This window comes from Lepisosteus platostomus, chromosome 7 (assembly GCF_059453375.1).
Source record: "Lepisosteus platostomus isolate fLepPlt1 chromosome 7, fLepPlt1.hap1, whole genome shotgun sequence".
Classification (NCBI taxonomy): Eukaryota; Metazoa; Chordata; class Actinopteri; order Semionotiformes; family Lepisosteidae; genus Lepisosteus; species Lepisosteus platostomus.
Genome location: NC_142617.1, coordinates 64,087,540 through 64,104,525, shown reverse-complemented (window position 1 = coordinate 64,104,525; position 16,986 = coordinate 64,087,540). Strand labels below are relative to the sequence as shown.

Genomic DNA, 16,986 nt, shown 5'->3' with positions numbered 1-16,986 from the left:
ATTACTGTCTCTTGTGTGCGGCAGGTTTTGGTTTGGCAACCAATAACACGAATCAGGGATGGTCACTCTTTAATCCACAGGACAATAAGGACAAAAGGGCGAATGCATTTATTAATTTAAAGAAAAATAAGAGGTTGACATTTACTTAACAGATGAGCCAAACGATGCACATGAAGAATTCAGAGGTTTTTCACAACGCAAGACACGCCATTGACTTTTGATTCTGGAAAGCAAAAACACTCATATTCTGAAATGATCCCCTGTGGAAACACGGACAGTGAATGAACACACCAAACTACACTCCTGCCCGCAGTGTGAAACACTGCCCTGACCCAGCGCTGACTGACTCGCTCCAGACAGGAAACCGACTCAACCCCTTTCTTTTTCCTGTTCTCGCGGGCGCTCCGCCCTACCAGGAAATTCGAGTGCGAACCCCTGTCCCACAATTCCTAGCGTAAGGTTGTCATGGCGTTCTGCAGTTAAAAATTAGTTAAATGCATTATAGAGTGAATTTCAAAGAGACGTTGGGACAAAATAATAAAAAGGTGCGATTTTTCTGTTCCTAATGATTATCTGTTGAATTATATTGCATTTGTTGCTCACGAAATAGACTTGTTTGTTTCTGTTTTTACACATGTTTTCATACAATAGCCAGATTGTGTAGAGATGTTTTCCCGGGGCTCGTATGGCATTGTAGGAGATAGTCGTAAAACCTATAATTCTGTATGTTCTAAAGTTCGTTTAAAAAAGAACAAAATATATTTTGACTGGCATGTACCTGTAACTATATCCACAATTATCCAATCAACAAAATTCTAAAATGAAACGATATCCATATAATGGAGAGACTGTCATTTTTCTAAAATTTTTAAAGGCTTTTCTAACTCATATTTTCCCACAGGCAGCTTGAAAGGCCGATATTTGGAAGAACAGAAAATGAGTACACAAGTAAGTTAAGTGAGCAGTTAATTATCTTCAACAGCAGTGACACGTTACAGGGATATTACATCTCTAATCAGGCACCATACTGAAACACATTAAGGTTGCACATGTATCCTGTTAGTCTGACACCTGGTAAATTAATAGAACCAATGTAGCCTACAATGTAACCTTTACGTTTCCACGATAGTTTCTGTGCAAAGGCACAGTATTTTGCAAACTCCCTGGCTGTTTGAGTTGGACACTTAATTGCAAATATTTCAGTTCAGTATCTTGCACCTTGAATTATTTAATTAATCTGTAGCTTACTTTAGTGTTTTAACTGAACTGATCCTGAAAGACATTCTTAGGTTTTATTCAACTGTATTTTTATCCCGGTACCCATCAGTCTGTTATGTCTGCAGTATCAGTTGAATAAAGGTTGGCTACGTAATTGGAGGAACAGTAGGTTCTGAACGGCTGTCATCTTATTTGCTGTTCCTGTTTGTTCTGGTTTTCAGTTTTGATCGTAAAAATCTAAAACTGAACAATATTCTCAGAATGGTGACTCACTGGAATGCCGTTTGTAATGGGAATTTTCACATACATTTAAATATAAATGGCTTGTATTAGTCAACATTATAGTGATTGCATATTTTGTTTTAAGTAAAGTGTGCAAAGGCGGTGTAATGTAAAATGTAATTAATCAGTATACAGGGAAAGACAGATTAATTTTTTTTTTGCTTTGTCTTTTTAATTTCAGTACAGTATACTTTTCAAACAAGAGCATGGTAAGTCATGTAAATATGTTTTTTTTTCATTTTATTAAACTTGACATTAAACTTTTGTATTTTTATGTTGTGACCATCAGCCTTTTAAAGATGTCAAAAATGTTGGCTGCTGCTCCACCTACAAACTACAAGAAAAGCCTTCCTAACAAAGGGAATGCTGCTGGTTCAGTTATCTGTTCCAGACCAGTAAATCACTGACTAAGACTTTAATTTCCAGACAGAGCAGTTTTGTCTGTTAAACTGTGGTATTCACCACCTGTACTCTTGAGTTGTCTATGGCGATAGGCTGTCATCTTAGACTATAAGACTGTAGGCATACAGACGATGCAGATTACAGGATTTGTGTGTTGAATCTGTGTTGCTGATGCTCAACTGTAGCTCACGATGATGCAATATGGACTGCTGCCTGGGGGCGGAGTGAGAAGGATGGCTCTGAAACAATTGTGACCGGCTCTCTCGACGATCTAGTGAAAGTCTGGAAATGGTAATTCGTTTTAACCTTTAGGTTTTTCGTTATTTAGATGTGGAGCTTGAGTGGGTGCTACATTGTCGTCGCTGTCTTCTTTCTTTCAGGTCTGATGAGAAGCTGGAGCTGCAGTGGACATTGGAAGGTCATCAGCTGGGGGTGGTGTCTGTGGATATCAGTCACAATGGGGCCATCGCAGCCTCCAGCTCTTTAGATGCCCACATACGACTCTGGGATCTTGAATCTGGCAAACAGATCAAATCAATGGACGCAGGGCCAGGTTTTGTATTGTTTCTAGTTTTTCTCATACAGATTTTCTTGATCGGGCAAAGTTATATTTTTCATCAATCTATATGTGAAAAATGGTCGTGCCATTTGAAATTCTTAAAGCACACTTATTTTGCCTTCATGTAACATCAATCTGCATTCCTCTCCTAGGAGCTGGTGGTGGATATTTAGTGTAAATTATTAATTATTCGTGTTTCTCGCATTACTTTTAAATTCAATAATGCTTCTGGGAATGCAGCTGACCATTAACAGCTAGCACAAGCTCCTAGAAGAAAGATGCAATTTCTTCTTCTTCTTTGTGTTTTAGTTGATGCTTGGAGTGTGGCATTTTCACCTGACTCCAAATACATAGCCACAGGAAGTCATCTGGGAAAGGTCAATATCTTTGGTGTGGAGAGTGGGAAGAAGGAATACTCCTTGGACACCAGAGGAAAATTCATTCTCAGTATTGCATATGTAAGATGCCTTTCGTTTATCTTTTCTTACTTTCAATGTAAACTCTGTAGAAAAGGATTTTTTAAAAGTAATGCAGTGTTTTTTGGGAACAAATACTAGTTTCACACAATTTGAACAAAAATACAAGTGGAGCTACACCTGAATAGTTGTTAAATTGTTCACTCTTTGGAGCAGGATCAAAGTTTGTTTTCCTTGTTTATTGACAACCGTGTGCAAACTCTAAACATTCTTCTTAATAAATTAATATTTGTAAAAATTGCAGTGTTTAGAAGAATAATATGCAAAAGCATGGCAGTTTCAATTGAAGAGTACTGAAGATCTATAAAATATGGATTCCCATGGGAATATGTGGCCTTTTATTTCCTTATAGCTTTGCTTGCACTTGTCCTGAAGCCAAATACATTTAGTAATATTTACTGTACTGATTTCAAAAACCAAATGCCGTACTTCTCTATAATGATATCAACAAATTATACAATCCAACGATTTAATTACTTTTTTTTCTTTTAGAGCCCAGACAGAAAATATTTGGTCAGTGGGGCTATAGATGGAATCATAAATATTTTCGATATTGCAACAGGAAAACTCCTCCACACCTTGGAAGGTAATTAATACATCTGGAAAATATATTGTATAAAGAAACTGTTATTGTCAGTGCATTTTGTAGATGTTTTGTTTGTTTACAAATTCGAGAACCCATTATAATATAGTGGTCCATTTAAGGCCTTTAAAAAACTTGTGGATTTGCAGAAAAAATGTTGTTTTTTATTTATCCGTTATGGATATTAAAAAGTAATTGAACTTAGTGTCAAATAGTTTTTCTATTTAAGGAAAACTTGTTAGGGTTTTATAAGTGTTTTTGTAAAGATAAAGCCAAATATTGGATAAATCAGTTAAACTGTAAACACCTGTTAGGCTGTTATGCCCTTTGGTTTGACAGTCAAATTAGTGCTCTTAAAATGTTAATTTTTAGTTTTAGTTACTGATTTTCTAAAAAATATGCAACTAAATATTCACCGTAATATTGATGAAAAAGCAATTCAGCTTGAATAATTTACCCACAAAATCTTATTTAATTAAATTACTACTCTAAGCTTGATTGTACTGAAAATAACTTACAGAGCTGTTTTTAAACAGCTTATCATTTTTCATTCAAGTAGGTAATGCACCAGATACAAACATAAATCATCACTAATTCTGCAGAACATTGTGCAGAGGACAGATTGAGTACAATGGTAGAATAATCAAAAATAGGAATTGAATGAAAATGTAGTATGAAACAATATATTTTCATTAATGTGTAGCCTATACCGAATCATTCAGTGTGATTTAATATACATTTTAATTCTATTCTTTTAATTTATTAAAAACTTACTATCCAAGTGCTCACAGTTTTTTTATAGATGACCCAGTATTCTGCAAACACCGAGAATATTAGTGAGAAGTCATTGACACTCTACCAAATAACCTTTGACATTTTTTACCTTTATTCTTTAATATGGTACAGGAACTTCTCGTCAGTTAATTCTTCCCTTACCATTATCCCCCGTTTTCCCCTCTCATATTTTGCAAATATAATCCATTCACGAGAAGTAGATAATTTACTTAATATGGAGATGACTGCTTTTTATTTAGTTTAGAGTTGTTTATAATGTATGGTATCTCTTTGTATATCAATGTTAAGGACAGCTGAGGTCAGCGTTATCTTAGGATAAAGTGATCCAAACCTCAATGTCTCATTTCAGAAGTGTAGAATAATGTATTTGAACTTTTCTTTAGGTCATGCTATGCCTATTAGATCCTTGACATTCTCGCCAGATTCTCAGCTCTTAGTAACAGCTTCAGATGATGGGTATATCAAGATTTATGATGTGTAAGTACGACTTTTGAATTGCAAGAATTATACTTATGAATAGTGTGGTTTCAGGTTATTAACTTTGCAATTTTACCTGTCACAGCAATCAGTGCTGTTTCAATATACAGATGATCTCACATTTTCACAGTAAGCTGCATGCAATATATTAAAAATGAAAAGCTTTTTTCCCCCGTTTCTCAGCTGTACTCAATTATATAAGTGCAACCTATCTTCTTACTGAACCAGTCTGCTTCCAAATCCTTAAAATTAAATGATAGCTTATCTTGGGACTGTATGTTTGAGACTGTTTGTCTCAAGATGACTATAAACCAAACCATTGGTGCTTTAAGATTTAGCTAAGCAAAAGTGGAAATAATGCACCGCAGAAGCAGAATGTATTTTTTCTTGCAAAATTTGCTTGAACAGATCAATGGTGTACTTTCTAAATTTTACAGGCAGCATGCCAGCCTTGCAGGGACACTGAGCGGCCATGGTTCTTGGGTATTAAATGTTGCTTTTTGTCCAGATGACACCCACTTTGTTTCCAGGTAGGATATGTTATCACTATATTGAAATGCTGCCAGTGCAAGATGGACAAAAGTAACTCTCTGAAGTACAGTATATAGGAGCTTCGATTTTGTTAATGGTCAATGGGCTTTTCAGAAGAAAAAGAAATATGTTCTTGGAAACAATTTTGACTTTTATTGTTTACTTTACCCATAGAGCTATGTGGTTAATTGAATTTACCAAGTAAATAACTCACTTTGAAGTTATGAACTTCTTACCCTCAACTTTGATTTATCTAAAGGAACCAAAACGAGGGCACTTCTTAGCCTTGGATGTCACTGCATTCTTTCTCCTCACCACAGGATCAGTGAGGATATGAGTTACTGTGGTATTGAATTAAAGCAGTCAATTAAATTATAATTAGCTGAAAATTAATTCATCATGGGTGCAGGGGGGGAGAGTGTACATAAACGCAATGCCACAGGAGGCTAGATGCTTGCCCAGAGTTTGATCCTATTGCAAAGTTTTTTTTCCTGTTGTGATCTCATTCTCAACTAATATTTCTGTGAAAAACCGCAAAGTTTAAAAGCTTCTCTCTTATGTAGTTCAGCCAGGTTATGTAGAGCGTAGCTGTAGAGAGACAAGGCCTTTGTTGTGTTTTAAACAGAACAATGGGCTGTGAAATGCAAGAGCAAACATGGACAAAAGGAGCTAAAATATATTGTAAATGCTTTACTTTTTCTATTCCCTTGCAATATTTGCAATGTGGATGGCTGTAGATCTTTAAAAGTCTTTAAATTTTATTAACTGCGAGCAGCTGAGGATACCTGGTTTTGAGGAATCATATTTAAAACAAGTTTGTGGGGGACCTTTTCTGGCTCTCAAACAGAAATGTAAAAATAGCTAGTTTTTGAAAGGATAACGACTTTGTCCAGTACAGGGTTGTGGGGGAAGCTGGAGCCTATCACTGAAAGCCCTGTCCCTTTTTGTTGCGGACATTTCTTTCTCATCTTGAAAGAATCACCATCACCTGTTATTTTAGCCAACCCACAGCCTTAAAGACCAAGATTCTGAGTTATCCTTTTCTTTAAATACTGTATTTTAAATATGTGCCAGATGTAATGGAACATGAAATGGATTGTCTCTGATTTTGTAGTTCTTCCGACAAGAGTGTGAAGGTCTGGGATGTTGGGTCAAGAGCTTGTGTGAATACTTTCTTCGATCATCAGGACCAGGTGAGGATTTCTATAGTCTAGTTTTTAAAAACTGTGAAAATATGTTTAAAAATATTGTAAGGACATTATTGGGGGGAGTTAGCATTGATTGGTTTGTCTTGTTTAATTTCTAGTTTGAGCTTCTTTTGTGTGTTTGATTGTATCCTTTTACCACATAATTTTTCATTCCAACTAACCATAGAAGTATAGATTGCTTTTGTAAAGATCTGTGATAGGTGAATGTGAAAGAGCTATAAAGGGAAGTGTTTGTACAGACCTTTTGGTCTTCAAAGCACTGAGAGTTTATTTTGCATCCTTACTTCCTTACCCAAAGGAGGTCTTGATTTTGGGGTTTTTGCCTTTCTGCATGTCAATTAGCAATTTCAGCAGGAACAAAAAATACAGTGGCAGAATCCATTTAGTAAGATGTTCTAAAACTGAGAAATAAATAAGGACAAAAAATTGCCCTGGAAATCTTTGTTGGCCTGCATTTTTGTGGGGACCTTGTTAATTGTGTATCTGCAAAGGTTTCATAGAAATCTATGGATAGGATTTGACACTGCTGTCATCTTATGATTCTTAAAATATTTTGTTATGCTGCAACAGTGCCACATGAAATGACTCCAAATGTCAATAGAAGTCTGGATATCATTGCCTGGGGAATGAACATTTGTGATTATTTCTTGTGGCATTGTTTCACTGGAATGTCTTCATCCAGTAAAAACAGACAGCCCCTTTTGCTGTTAACTGTTCCATTACTTCTCAGCGTGTACTTTTCAAAGAATGGATTTGCCTCGTTTGTTTGGTGGGTAAGTCAATCTGTACATTAACATTACAGCATGACATATTATCTTTAAATCCTTTATATGTCAGAGAAGCACTAAGGCTTTGTCCTGGACTGAGTATCCAAAAGCAAGAGTTAAAAATGATTTTTGTTTCAGGTGTGGAGTGTCAAGTACAATGGAAATGGATCCAAGGTGGTCTCTGCAGGAGATGATCGGGCAATCCATATTTATGACTGTCCAGTTTGAAAAACGGATTATGGGCCTGGAACGAATCTTCTGCACCTGGAATCGGTCTCCCAAAAACACTGTACATATTGCTTGGCTTGGTATGATAAACCAGATTATTATTTTATATTGAAAGCAGCTCAGCAAAGAAAAATGAAAGCCATCATCTCAAGCAGTTTTGGGTGTATTTTATTTTGTGAATTTGTTTTTAAATAAAACCTTTGTTTTCTTTGACAAGGAAACTGCTCTTCTCTTGGGATTAAATCAATAAAAACGTTTTCATTCCTGTTCATAAAGGCTTTTACTTAAATGTAGTATTTTAAGTTGCCTTGTTAATGAACTAATTTTATATGTGAAGCAGTTCTTATGCAGGTTATATAGAAACAAAAATCAAAAATCAGGTAATGCGTTGGCTTTAACCATTCTGACTATGATTACACAAAAATGTTAAGTAGAATTTGCATCACAAATGTACTGATTGGAAATTGGCTGTCATCTGTCTTGGGAACAGTACTGCCCAGAAATAGTAACCTTCAGCACGGAATCTTTACATTAAATTTCCTGTTTTTCAGCTGTCATTTGTGCGGAGTGATTTTATCTAGATTGGTTTTGTATCACTAATGCAAACTAATATTTCTTTACTGGAAATGTCAGTGCAGTTTTCTAAAAGGCATGAATGTTAATGTCTCATTCTCCCATGTGAGTAGGTTGGCGTTCACAGCACACGGATAAAACAGCTGAATCTCACAAATAAAATCTGTCTGGAGCTATAAATAATACTAATGATTCATTCATAAGATACAACTGGATTACAGAACCCATTGTCACTCCAAATCAAGTTTTCCATAGGTGAAAAATAGGTTTTTAATTATCAATGTTGCTCAGTGACAAATCCAGGGGATTTGTTTAATGCTTGTTTGATATTGTAATGCACTTTTCCTAAAACCAAAACCAAAACCAAACCATATAAGACTTGTTTCACAGTTTTATTAGAATTTAATAATGAAAGGTTTCTGATAAATATTGTACATGATGTCGGCAAGAAAGCAACTTTTTAAATCTAACTCCTTAATAAATATTAAAATGACAAGCATTGAAAACAAAACATGATATCCAACCCATGGATCTTTGTAAATACCACCACCAAATAAAGTCTTACAAGCTGGAAGTAAGATAAGATCACTTTACTACACAAATAATGGAGAGGGAAAAATAAACTATACATGATATTGCACTGACAAAACCCTCCAGTTTGATTCCAAACAACTCAAGAACGGCAATATTAAGTACAGTATCTGGGTATTTTTCCTACTCTCATTGCAGTCCAGTGCGCCACCTCATGGACAACATAATTACAGTGTATCAATGAAAATCTTTAATGAATAAACCATGCATTGGTTGAAATTTTCAAATTGCTTAGAATTACAAACACCATTTTTAGAGCAGGAAAGAGGAATAAGGGATCATTTTATGGACGTTATTACAACAAGACTCCATAAAATTTAAATGAAATGAATATTCATTCTTTCACCCAAAAACCAAACCTGTTGAGAAAAAAAAGGAATTCAAGTTTTAAAGTTATTTCCCATAGTTAACATCTCTTCTGAAAATATAATTCATGATTAAAAAAGGCAAACCAAGGTTTCATATTGTGGATACTGCAGGCTATTTCCTGAAGTGAAGTGTTGCTCTCAAAATGCTGCTGCTTCCAGAAGTCATTTTGTAGGTTTTGTTTTCTGCACTGAAACTTTCTTTCAGGTACTTTAGAACTGCATGTTCTATTAAAAGATGGATTCAGTGCAATGACCAATGTCTGTCATGTTTAATGCAGTTGAATGCAGGAGGCCAGACACTCCAAAACAGAGACTGGGAAGATTTTATGCAAACACAAAGACTATGGAACTGCTTTAGCAAGCAACACGGACAATATTACAGAGAGGAGTGCTCTATGGTGCTATCAAGTTAAAGTGCTTAAAAAAAACACTGATATAATTTAAACTGCTTCCAAAATCAATCTTTGATTTTTTTTTACCATTTCCTGTTTTAATAATCTAACAGTTTAATTCAGTACCATATTTTAACTTGCCACTGTACTAACTGCTATACATGCTGAATTGTTTTACAGAGTCATATCTGTAAATAGGTTAGTATACTTACAGATTACGAAATCCAAAAATCAATTAGGACATAAAAATAGCTTTACCCCATAGCAACAGGCTACTCCACTGTTCGCCAATTGAAATTGCCTTAGTAAGTTTTTAACGTCACATTCACAGTACATCTGTACACCCAGCAATATAAGGTTGATTTGAGAAATTAAATAAATGAAATAGGTCATCATCTAACAGAAAAATATTCAATATCCAATTGCAGATGAACAATTTTTGAGAATCAGGTATACTGCGAGTGGTACCCCATCTGGTAAAAGTGTTGTACAGGATCTGAAGTGCTAGCTCTGTACATCTGGGTTAACAGTTTTTACATTTATAGTTGGTGACAGTGAAGTAAAGTACTTATCCTGTTTATTTTTTTCTTCAATGTGGAGTACCTAGATGAAACATAAGAATATGGTCATCTGAATGAAGATATGCTCACCAGATTAGCTCCAGCTATTTGGCCATTTAGTACAGAACTAACCACACTCGCAATCTGGAATCTGACCAGTCATGTCATATTTTTTGCTTCCATATTGTGCTTCTGTAATGAGAAGCAGTTTTGTCATCTGTAAGACTGATCTGACAAACCAACCAGAAAACAAGAAAACTGTCTGAAGGAATTTGGCAAATCTGCTTTTTGTGACTAAGGCAACAAAAGTATTTCTTTCTAAAGTTTAGACAATGTAAACGAAAACTTATATTCTAAAAGTAAATCACAGCTATGACTTAATTCAAAATTGATCAATTTCTATTGTAAGTTAAGATGCTGATTTGATACTTTCTCTTGGATGGAAAGCACTGAGATTTTCTTCAGATCCTCTGCTTGTCCCCAGATTCTGGCTGAGCTATACCACAATTTCAGTTTGCCATCACATACTAGCCTGGAAAGACGAGTCTAGTAAATGCACAGAAAAAAAACCTTTTTTTAGAACCCTGTTACGGGCACTTCAGAAATCTGACTTAGAAAATATCACACATTTGATGCCAGTGAGAGATGGTTCCTGTCCGAAAATGTGAGTCCCCGTCACTAGATCATGGATTAAGAGGAATGTGGTAGTGTTGTGATAAAATAAATTCTTCATCCTTCTTCCATAAAGTTGAATATAAAACCGACAGCTTAGGATAAGCCTTGCAGATGCACTAACAAGGTTCAGTGGATGAAGACCATGCTTTAAAAGACGTTAGCGGCTTTCTTAAACACCACCTCTCAAATGTTTCATACCCAGTTTCTAACTGGGTATGCCAGCAGTACTGAACAATAGACTAACAGCCTAAAACTTATAAAGTATTAGTTACAGAGAAACATGACATACATATAATTTACATGAAGCAGCTAATCCACAATATTTGGTATAAACAGAATTTGGCCCAAAACATTACTTTGAGTGTAGTTTTAAGCTGTTGATAAGATTGCAATACATCTACTGTGTTATGCTTCTACTGTATATAGAGACCCAAGAGAATTTCAAAAAAGTTCCAAATTTTGACTTGATGGAACTCTGACTGCTGTAAAAAGGTAGGATATGGGCCTACCATCATTCTTTGAAAAGTTTTTTTTAACATTAATTTGAAAACCCACCTACTGTACAATGCTGTAGTAATACTCAGAAAATATGCATTCATTTCTTACAATGTCCACCTTTAACTCCAGCACTCTGTTAAAATGACCAAAGGTCTTGTGCTTTAATGGTTTTCACAGATGTGGCTACATCTCCTTTGTACAGAGAACAATGCAATTCCATAGCTACACTGGCAGGACTGAACATGATGTTTCCCATGTTCAGCATAATATACAGTAGATGGAGCAAAGATCAATTTTAAAACTAATGGAATAGCAATATTCAAACCTTTATGAGTTCTATATCCCTCTTCTGGGACCCTAATTCTTCAGATTCAGAATGTGTGATCTAATAAGAGTTTGTAGCCTAATTTATGATCTAGAGTTGCCCTTTAAAGAGTTATTCCCATTGTAATTTAAAAATGAGACAATTATTTTATCATCTCAACATACTGTATACATGAGGTTTAAGGAGTACTCTCTCTTAATTCATTGGTATTTCACAACACAAAAACTTAAAAGAACGTAGGTTTCTTTCTTCAAGAATGTATATATCGGGTAAATTTATATAAATTGTCAGGGAGCTGTTACAGACATTTACAGTATCCTCAAGAAAACAGAAGCACCCACCCCTGACTTAACATGATAATAGTTGTTCCCTTCCCAAAACGAAGTTTCACCGGGCAACACGTTGAAAGTGTTGTAAAGAAAATAATAAACGGGGCTGGAGCACAGGGAGAAAGGGCACAGACTCTGAGCTGCTTTCCCTTCTCTACCAGTGTCTGGAATCGACAAGCTCCGGTCGGAGGCTCAGTTTCTTCAGGGTCTCGTAGCCCACGACCATGACGATGGCAGTCGGCGTGGAGGAGATGATGCGGGCCGACAGCCCCTTGGTCATGCCCCAGCAGCCTTCCTCAGCCAGGAGCTGTCTGAAAGTCTCGATCACAGAAGACTTGCCTTCCACCTTTTGGAACAAGCAAACGCCAACATCTTAGTTCTGTTGTTAGTAAGCCACTAGCAACTCACACTTCCTGACAGATACTCCAGGGGGATATCCAACGCCAGCAGCCATATCGCCCTGCAACTCACAACTGACAGCCCACTGGTGCTCAGCAGGTGTGAGCCTGGTCAGTACCTGGATAGGAGACCTCCTGGGAAAAACTAAAGTTGCTGCTGGAGGTTTTATTGGGACCAGCAGGGGTCTGTGTACTCTCTGCCAGCTTGAAGCTGAATTTGCTGCCACTTTCTTCCTTTCAAATTAATATAATCCAGATAACGTGGGCAGATTCAGGTCCTTGCGGTAACAGTACTGCACGCGAAATAAAAAAGCAATAATGTGCATTGTGGGAACAAACTGTTAAAACCCTGTTGGTGGAAGATCATATAAATTAGATGATGTATATATTTTCTGAATAGGAATTTTGATATAAGAGAGGTCTGCATATTGCATAGCTCAGTCAAGGATAGGCGTAAATGTGTGATGAAAATGTCATGCAGAAATCAAAGGGCAGTGCTAGTTCCAGAGCTTACCTGCACTCTGGCCCTGACCACATCCATAGGGTTGGTGACAGTAGAGGCAGTTGCTGCTGCCAAAGGTCCAGCCATAGCTTGAAGGAGCAGATGTGGGCATTCACTGGGTGCCCATTTGGAGAGCTGTTCTGTGGAGAGAACAGATTTACAGCCTGTAAAAGAGCAGACCTTTCTATCAAACGGGCTTCCATCAGTAGTGCCCAGTGACCAGTTTTCATGGATCAACAGCAAAATAAAACACAATTGGATCAAACACTTGTTTTATGTCTCTTTCAATTACGGATAAGTTCAAATGTGTTCATTTCAGAACAGTGAAACAAAGGGGCAATGCTAAACTGCGAGGTGAACAGGAGGAGTGAACAGTATGTCATGTGGGTACCTAGGACTAGAAGGGTTCAACCACTGGGATTAATAAAGTCAATTCACAGTATGTTCCAGTGCTCCTTAATGTGGAAAACTGTGCTGACAAAAGCCAGCAGCCATATCACCCTGCAACTCACAGCTGGCAGCCCCCTGAACCCCAGCAGGTGTGAGCCTGGTCAGTACCTGGATGGGAGACCTCCTGGGAAAAACTAAGGTTGCTGCTGGAAGAGGTGTTAGTGGGGCCAGCAGGGGGCGCTCACCCTGCGGTCTGTGTGGGTCCTAATGCCCCAGTATAGTGATGGGGACACTGTACTGTAAACAGGTGCCGTCCTTCGGATGAGACGTAAAACCGAGGTCCTGACTCTCTGTGGTCATTAAAAATCCCAGGGTGTTTCTCTAAAAGAGTAGGGGTGTAACCCCAGCGTCCTGGCCAAATTTCCCATTGGCCCTTACCAGTCATGGCCTCCTAATAATCCCATCTATGAATTGGCTTCATCACTCTGCTCTCCTCCCCACTGAGAGCTGATGTGTGGTGAGTGTACTGGCGCACTATGGCTGCCGTCGCATCATCCAGGTGGGGCTGCACATTGGTGGTGGTGGAGGGGATCCCCATTACCTGTAAAGCGCTTTGAGTGGAGTGTCCAGAAAAGCGCTATATAAATGTAAGCAATTATTAATTATTATTATTATAAAAGTAAGTGGTTTCAGTGCAATAATCAATTTCAAAGGAGTAAACAAGTAGCATAGACTTTGGTCAAGTTATGTAGAGGACCACGGCTTTCAATTTTTCTATGTCTGAGGGGGACCCATATCGCATTTTAGTCTGAAAAGGTGTATAAGGTGCTTATCACATGTTCTTCCACCGAAGGCTCTGGGACCTGACCACGGTAGACCTCTGCCTGCATTTCCACCGGAACCTTTACCTGCATAGAAATGATAAAAAGGCCACCACACCGCGCTGTTTGGGATGTACGTCAAGAGAGACGCCACGTAACCCCTGTAAAATCCCCGGACGCCGTCGGCTGCAAAAATCTGAACTATAATGTCTCTGGTCTGGCCAAACATCCATTTGTGCTTCGCCGCCACAACGTTTTTGGGCTGGATTTGGAAGCGGCCCATGTGGCCCCCTTGTCCTTGCATCATGAGGTGCTGGGAGACGATGTCAATGGGGACCGTGATGCTCTGAGCCACCAGAGACGCCGACCCGCCGGCCACCAGCGATTTCAAGGTGTTGTTCTCGGAGTAGGCGGAGATGTATTTCCTGGCCAGCTCGTACGTGGTGATGTAGCCCTGGCCGGAGATCAAGGTGAAGGTGTTCACCAGGAACCCGCGGTAGAGTCCGCGCACGCCCTCGGCCCGGAGGATCTTAAGGAAGGCGTCGAGCGTGCCGCCGTACAGGGACTTCCCCTTCTGCACCTGCAGCCGGGTGCGGATGAGCGTGGCGGGGTACACTCCTGCTCGGATGGTCATGGTCATGAACACCCCGAAGGAGTAGAACTTCCTCTTGTCCAGATCCTCCCATTCTATGATCTGAATGTTCCTCTTCTCTTGCATCGTCCGGCCGGCCGCGCGCCCTCATCGGATAGACTTCCAGCTGCCTGAGGAAGAGAGCGAGCCGGTCAGACCCCCCACTCCCACAGTGCACTGCGGATGCCAGCCGAGAGGACTTGGCGCATCATCTACTCAGACTGGGGGAGTTCGCAACATAACCCTGTCTGCCACTTCTGAGGGACTGACAGTTCCATCTCACTAGGTTTAAGCAAAAACAGGACTTTGACTCTTCAGGTCGGTCTGTTCTTCTCAGTTTTTAAAGCATGCACAGCCTTGCTTTTGTTTAAGCGCCGGAATCGTGTGTGTAAATCTTCCCCCCCCTTGAAACAACTGGTTCAAATGATATGACTTTTCCGAAATGGACTTCAGTCCTTGGTAGGGTAGCATTCCTCTTAAGTACAAAGGTGAAACAACTGTTGTGAGATAATAAATAAATGTTGATGCTGTACTTAAATCACAAAAACACATCTTGTGATCAATGATATCAAGCCAGATATCTATAGCATCCTATGTGATATAAATGGCAGTTTTCTTAAATGTAGAACTTAAAATGTGAACTGGTGTTCACACGTTGTTTTCTTCTTTAAACCTTTAGCAGTACAATTAACACTTACTTGTAACATTAGTACACTTTTATTACAGTAGATATTTTATATCTACTTAAAAAAGGGAATAGATGTAACGATTTTTAATTCTATTTACTGGGAGAACATGTTAGCGCCGCACGACATGATTATTAGATTTTATAAGTCACAAGTTATTCAGAGATTTTTTATAAATTCGAGATCCTTACGTAAGAGGAGTACGACGACTGACTGCCAACGAACGGCTCTTTTTACCTATCACAGTATATATACTGTACAGGTTATTTTCTGTGTTACATCTGTCAAAACCAAACAAAAACAAGAGATGTATTCACCAAGAGCGAACGTCGTATCAGTAGGACAGTAGGACACAAGCTGGTTATATATCTGCGGTTTACACAGACACAGGTATTAATTATCAGTTTGTAGGTGCGCATAGCATACATTTTATTACTTCAAATTATAAACACAGGACGCTGGTTTTAAGAGAGATGGAAATACATTGCATGCCCGATATGAAGCAGCTGAAGCTCCTCACTTGCTTAAGAACATGAACAGTATCGCAGCTCTCATTTGCAGACAGATTTCTGGGTTTCGCTGGCTTCAGCAGTTATTCAAACGTCACATTGCATTTGGAATAATTTCACTTCAGGGCTAAAGCGCCATGCAGGTGCACTGCGCCAGTGAACCCTGGACCAGAGTGAAATGTGTCCTTGCTCCTCAGTTCTGCACAATATCTGGGCTCAAGAGCGGTTTCACCTCAAATGCTTGACGTTTTTTTCCCCCCATAACACTTCCGTTATCATTCAGATACTGTAGAATCCAGCATTACGGAACATCCGTGTGAGCAACACACGGATACATAGCACTGTCAATGCGGGCACAATGGGCGCAAATCCGACCTCTAAAAAACGCAAAATGGTTTTAACTCACCGTATAGGTATCTTCTTTGAAATCCCACGTCTGGCTACCGCATTTTCCGAACTTTAAACAACACCAATCTCCTTAAAACATGTGAAATTTCTCTGTCAGGAAAGGGAGATCGTTTGTGCAACCTCCGGCCTACTCGTGATCTCACCAAATGTCATGCCGCCTCAGTGACCAATGCGAGCCCGGAGAGGGAGACACACCACCGGCGGGTGAAAGGTCAGCCGAGCCGGGCCTGCGCCCTGCTTCCTGTGACACACACGGCATCGCCATACCCGTGTTGTAGGTGCTCCAAACTGGGATTCGTGTTAAAAAAAATGAGTGTACACAAAAGCAAAGTCATATAGGAGTTGCTTTTCTTTTTTAACAGCAGTAAGGCGGAAGGCGCATTCCAAACTCGCTATTTACAACCTTATAAACTCGGCGCACAGATTCTTTCAGTAACAACCAAGGCTGGTTGTGCTTGTATTTAGCCGCCATGACCATAATTGCCCTCAGATTTGCTAACGTGGTCAATGTATTGTTCTGTTGCGCTTCAACAGGCGACTAAGGCAAACACCAGCTGCGACCTGCTGTGCCTTTTCCACCCAGGACATTTAAATCATGTGACGCACATCGTTGTGGATGTCTCGGGGAAAGGGCCCAGATTAGAGGATGGCTCTGTTAAACATGGGGAATTTGCTGTTCTACAGTAAGGGTGACTTGACTGGTGTGGGCACAAAAGGTGAACATTTGTTTCTGGACACGGTGTACGGTTATAAAATACACTTAAAAAGCACGTATACGCGCAGGCGCCCGAACACGACATCCTG

The 16,986-nt window shown here is 38.9% G+C and overlaps 2 protein-coding genes across 4 annotated transcripts; one reads left to right on the top strand and one right to left on the bottom strand.

Annotated features, from left to right (window-relative positions):
• The first annotated feature begins 401 nt into the window (after positions 1-401).
• On the top strand, positions 402-8,083 carry skic8 (SKI8 subunit of superkiller complex). Of its 2 annotated transcripts, none has more exons than XM_088641771.1 (11): positions 402-545; positions 902-948; positions 1,682-1,709; positions 2,088-2,193; positions 2,283-2,455; positions 2,771-2,919; positions 3,430-3,523; positions 4,699-4,792; positions 5,230-5,322; positions 6,438-6,516; positions 7,437-8,083. In XM_088641771.1, exons 2-11 carry the CDS (start codon positions 937-939, stop codon positions 7,524-7,526), a joined length of 918 nt encoding a protein of 305 aa, XP_088497897.1. In that variant the 5' UTR covers positions 402-545; positions 902-936; the 3' UTR covers positions 7,527-8,083. The 2 variants fall into 2 exon arrangements, with proteins under 2 accessions (XP_088497897.1, XP_088497898.1); XM_088641772.1 differs by having other exon boundaries at positions 405-545; positions 906-948.
• A 389-nt stretch (positions 8,084-8,472) lies between these two features.
• On the bottom strand, positions 8,473-16,757 carry slc25a44a (solute carrier family 25 member 44a). Of its 2 annotated transcripts, none has more exons than XM_088641770.1 (4): positions 16,181-16,757; positions 14,036-14,706; positions 12,750-12,877; positions 8,473-12,183 (listed from the first exon to the last, which is right to left on the bottom strand). In XM_088641770.1, exons 2-4 carry the CDS (start codon positions 14,664-14,666, stop codon positions 11,992-11,994), a joined length of 951 nt encoding a protein of 316 aa, XP_088497896.1. In that variant the 5' UTR covers positions 14,667-14,706; positions 16,181-16,757; the 3' UTR covers positions 8,473-11,991. The 2 variants fall into 2 exon arrangements, with proteins under 2 accessions (XP_088497896.1, XP_088497895.1); XM_088641769.1 differs by having other exon boundaries at positions 14,036-14,710; positions 16,181-16,753.
• Positions 16,758-16,986: the final 229 nt, after the last annotated feature.

Coding starts and splice junctions, on each gene's coding strand:
- slc25a44a (XM_088641770.1), bottom strand. CDS start 14,666: ATGCAAGAGAAGAGGAACATTCAGATCATAGAATGGGAGGATCTGGAC. Junction 12,878..14,035: donor TTTTTATCATTTCTATGCAG/GTAAAGGTTCCG, acceptor TTCTCTCCACAG/AACAGCTCTCCAAATGGGCA. Junction 12,184..12,749: donor TGGTCAGGGCCAGAGTGCAG/GTAAGCTCTGGA, acceptor TTGTTCCAAAAG/GTGGAAGGCAAGTCTTCTGT.
- skic8 (XM_088641771.1), top strand. Junction 2,456..2,770: donor ATCAATGGACGCAGGGCCAG/GTTTTGTATTGT, acceptor TTTGTGTTTTAG/TTGATGCTTGGAGTGTGGCA. Junction 5,323..6,437: donor GACACCCACTTTGTTTCCAG/GTAGGATATGTT, acceptor CTGATTTTGTAG/TTCTTCCGACAAGAGTGTGA.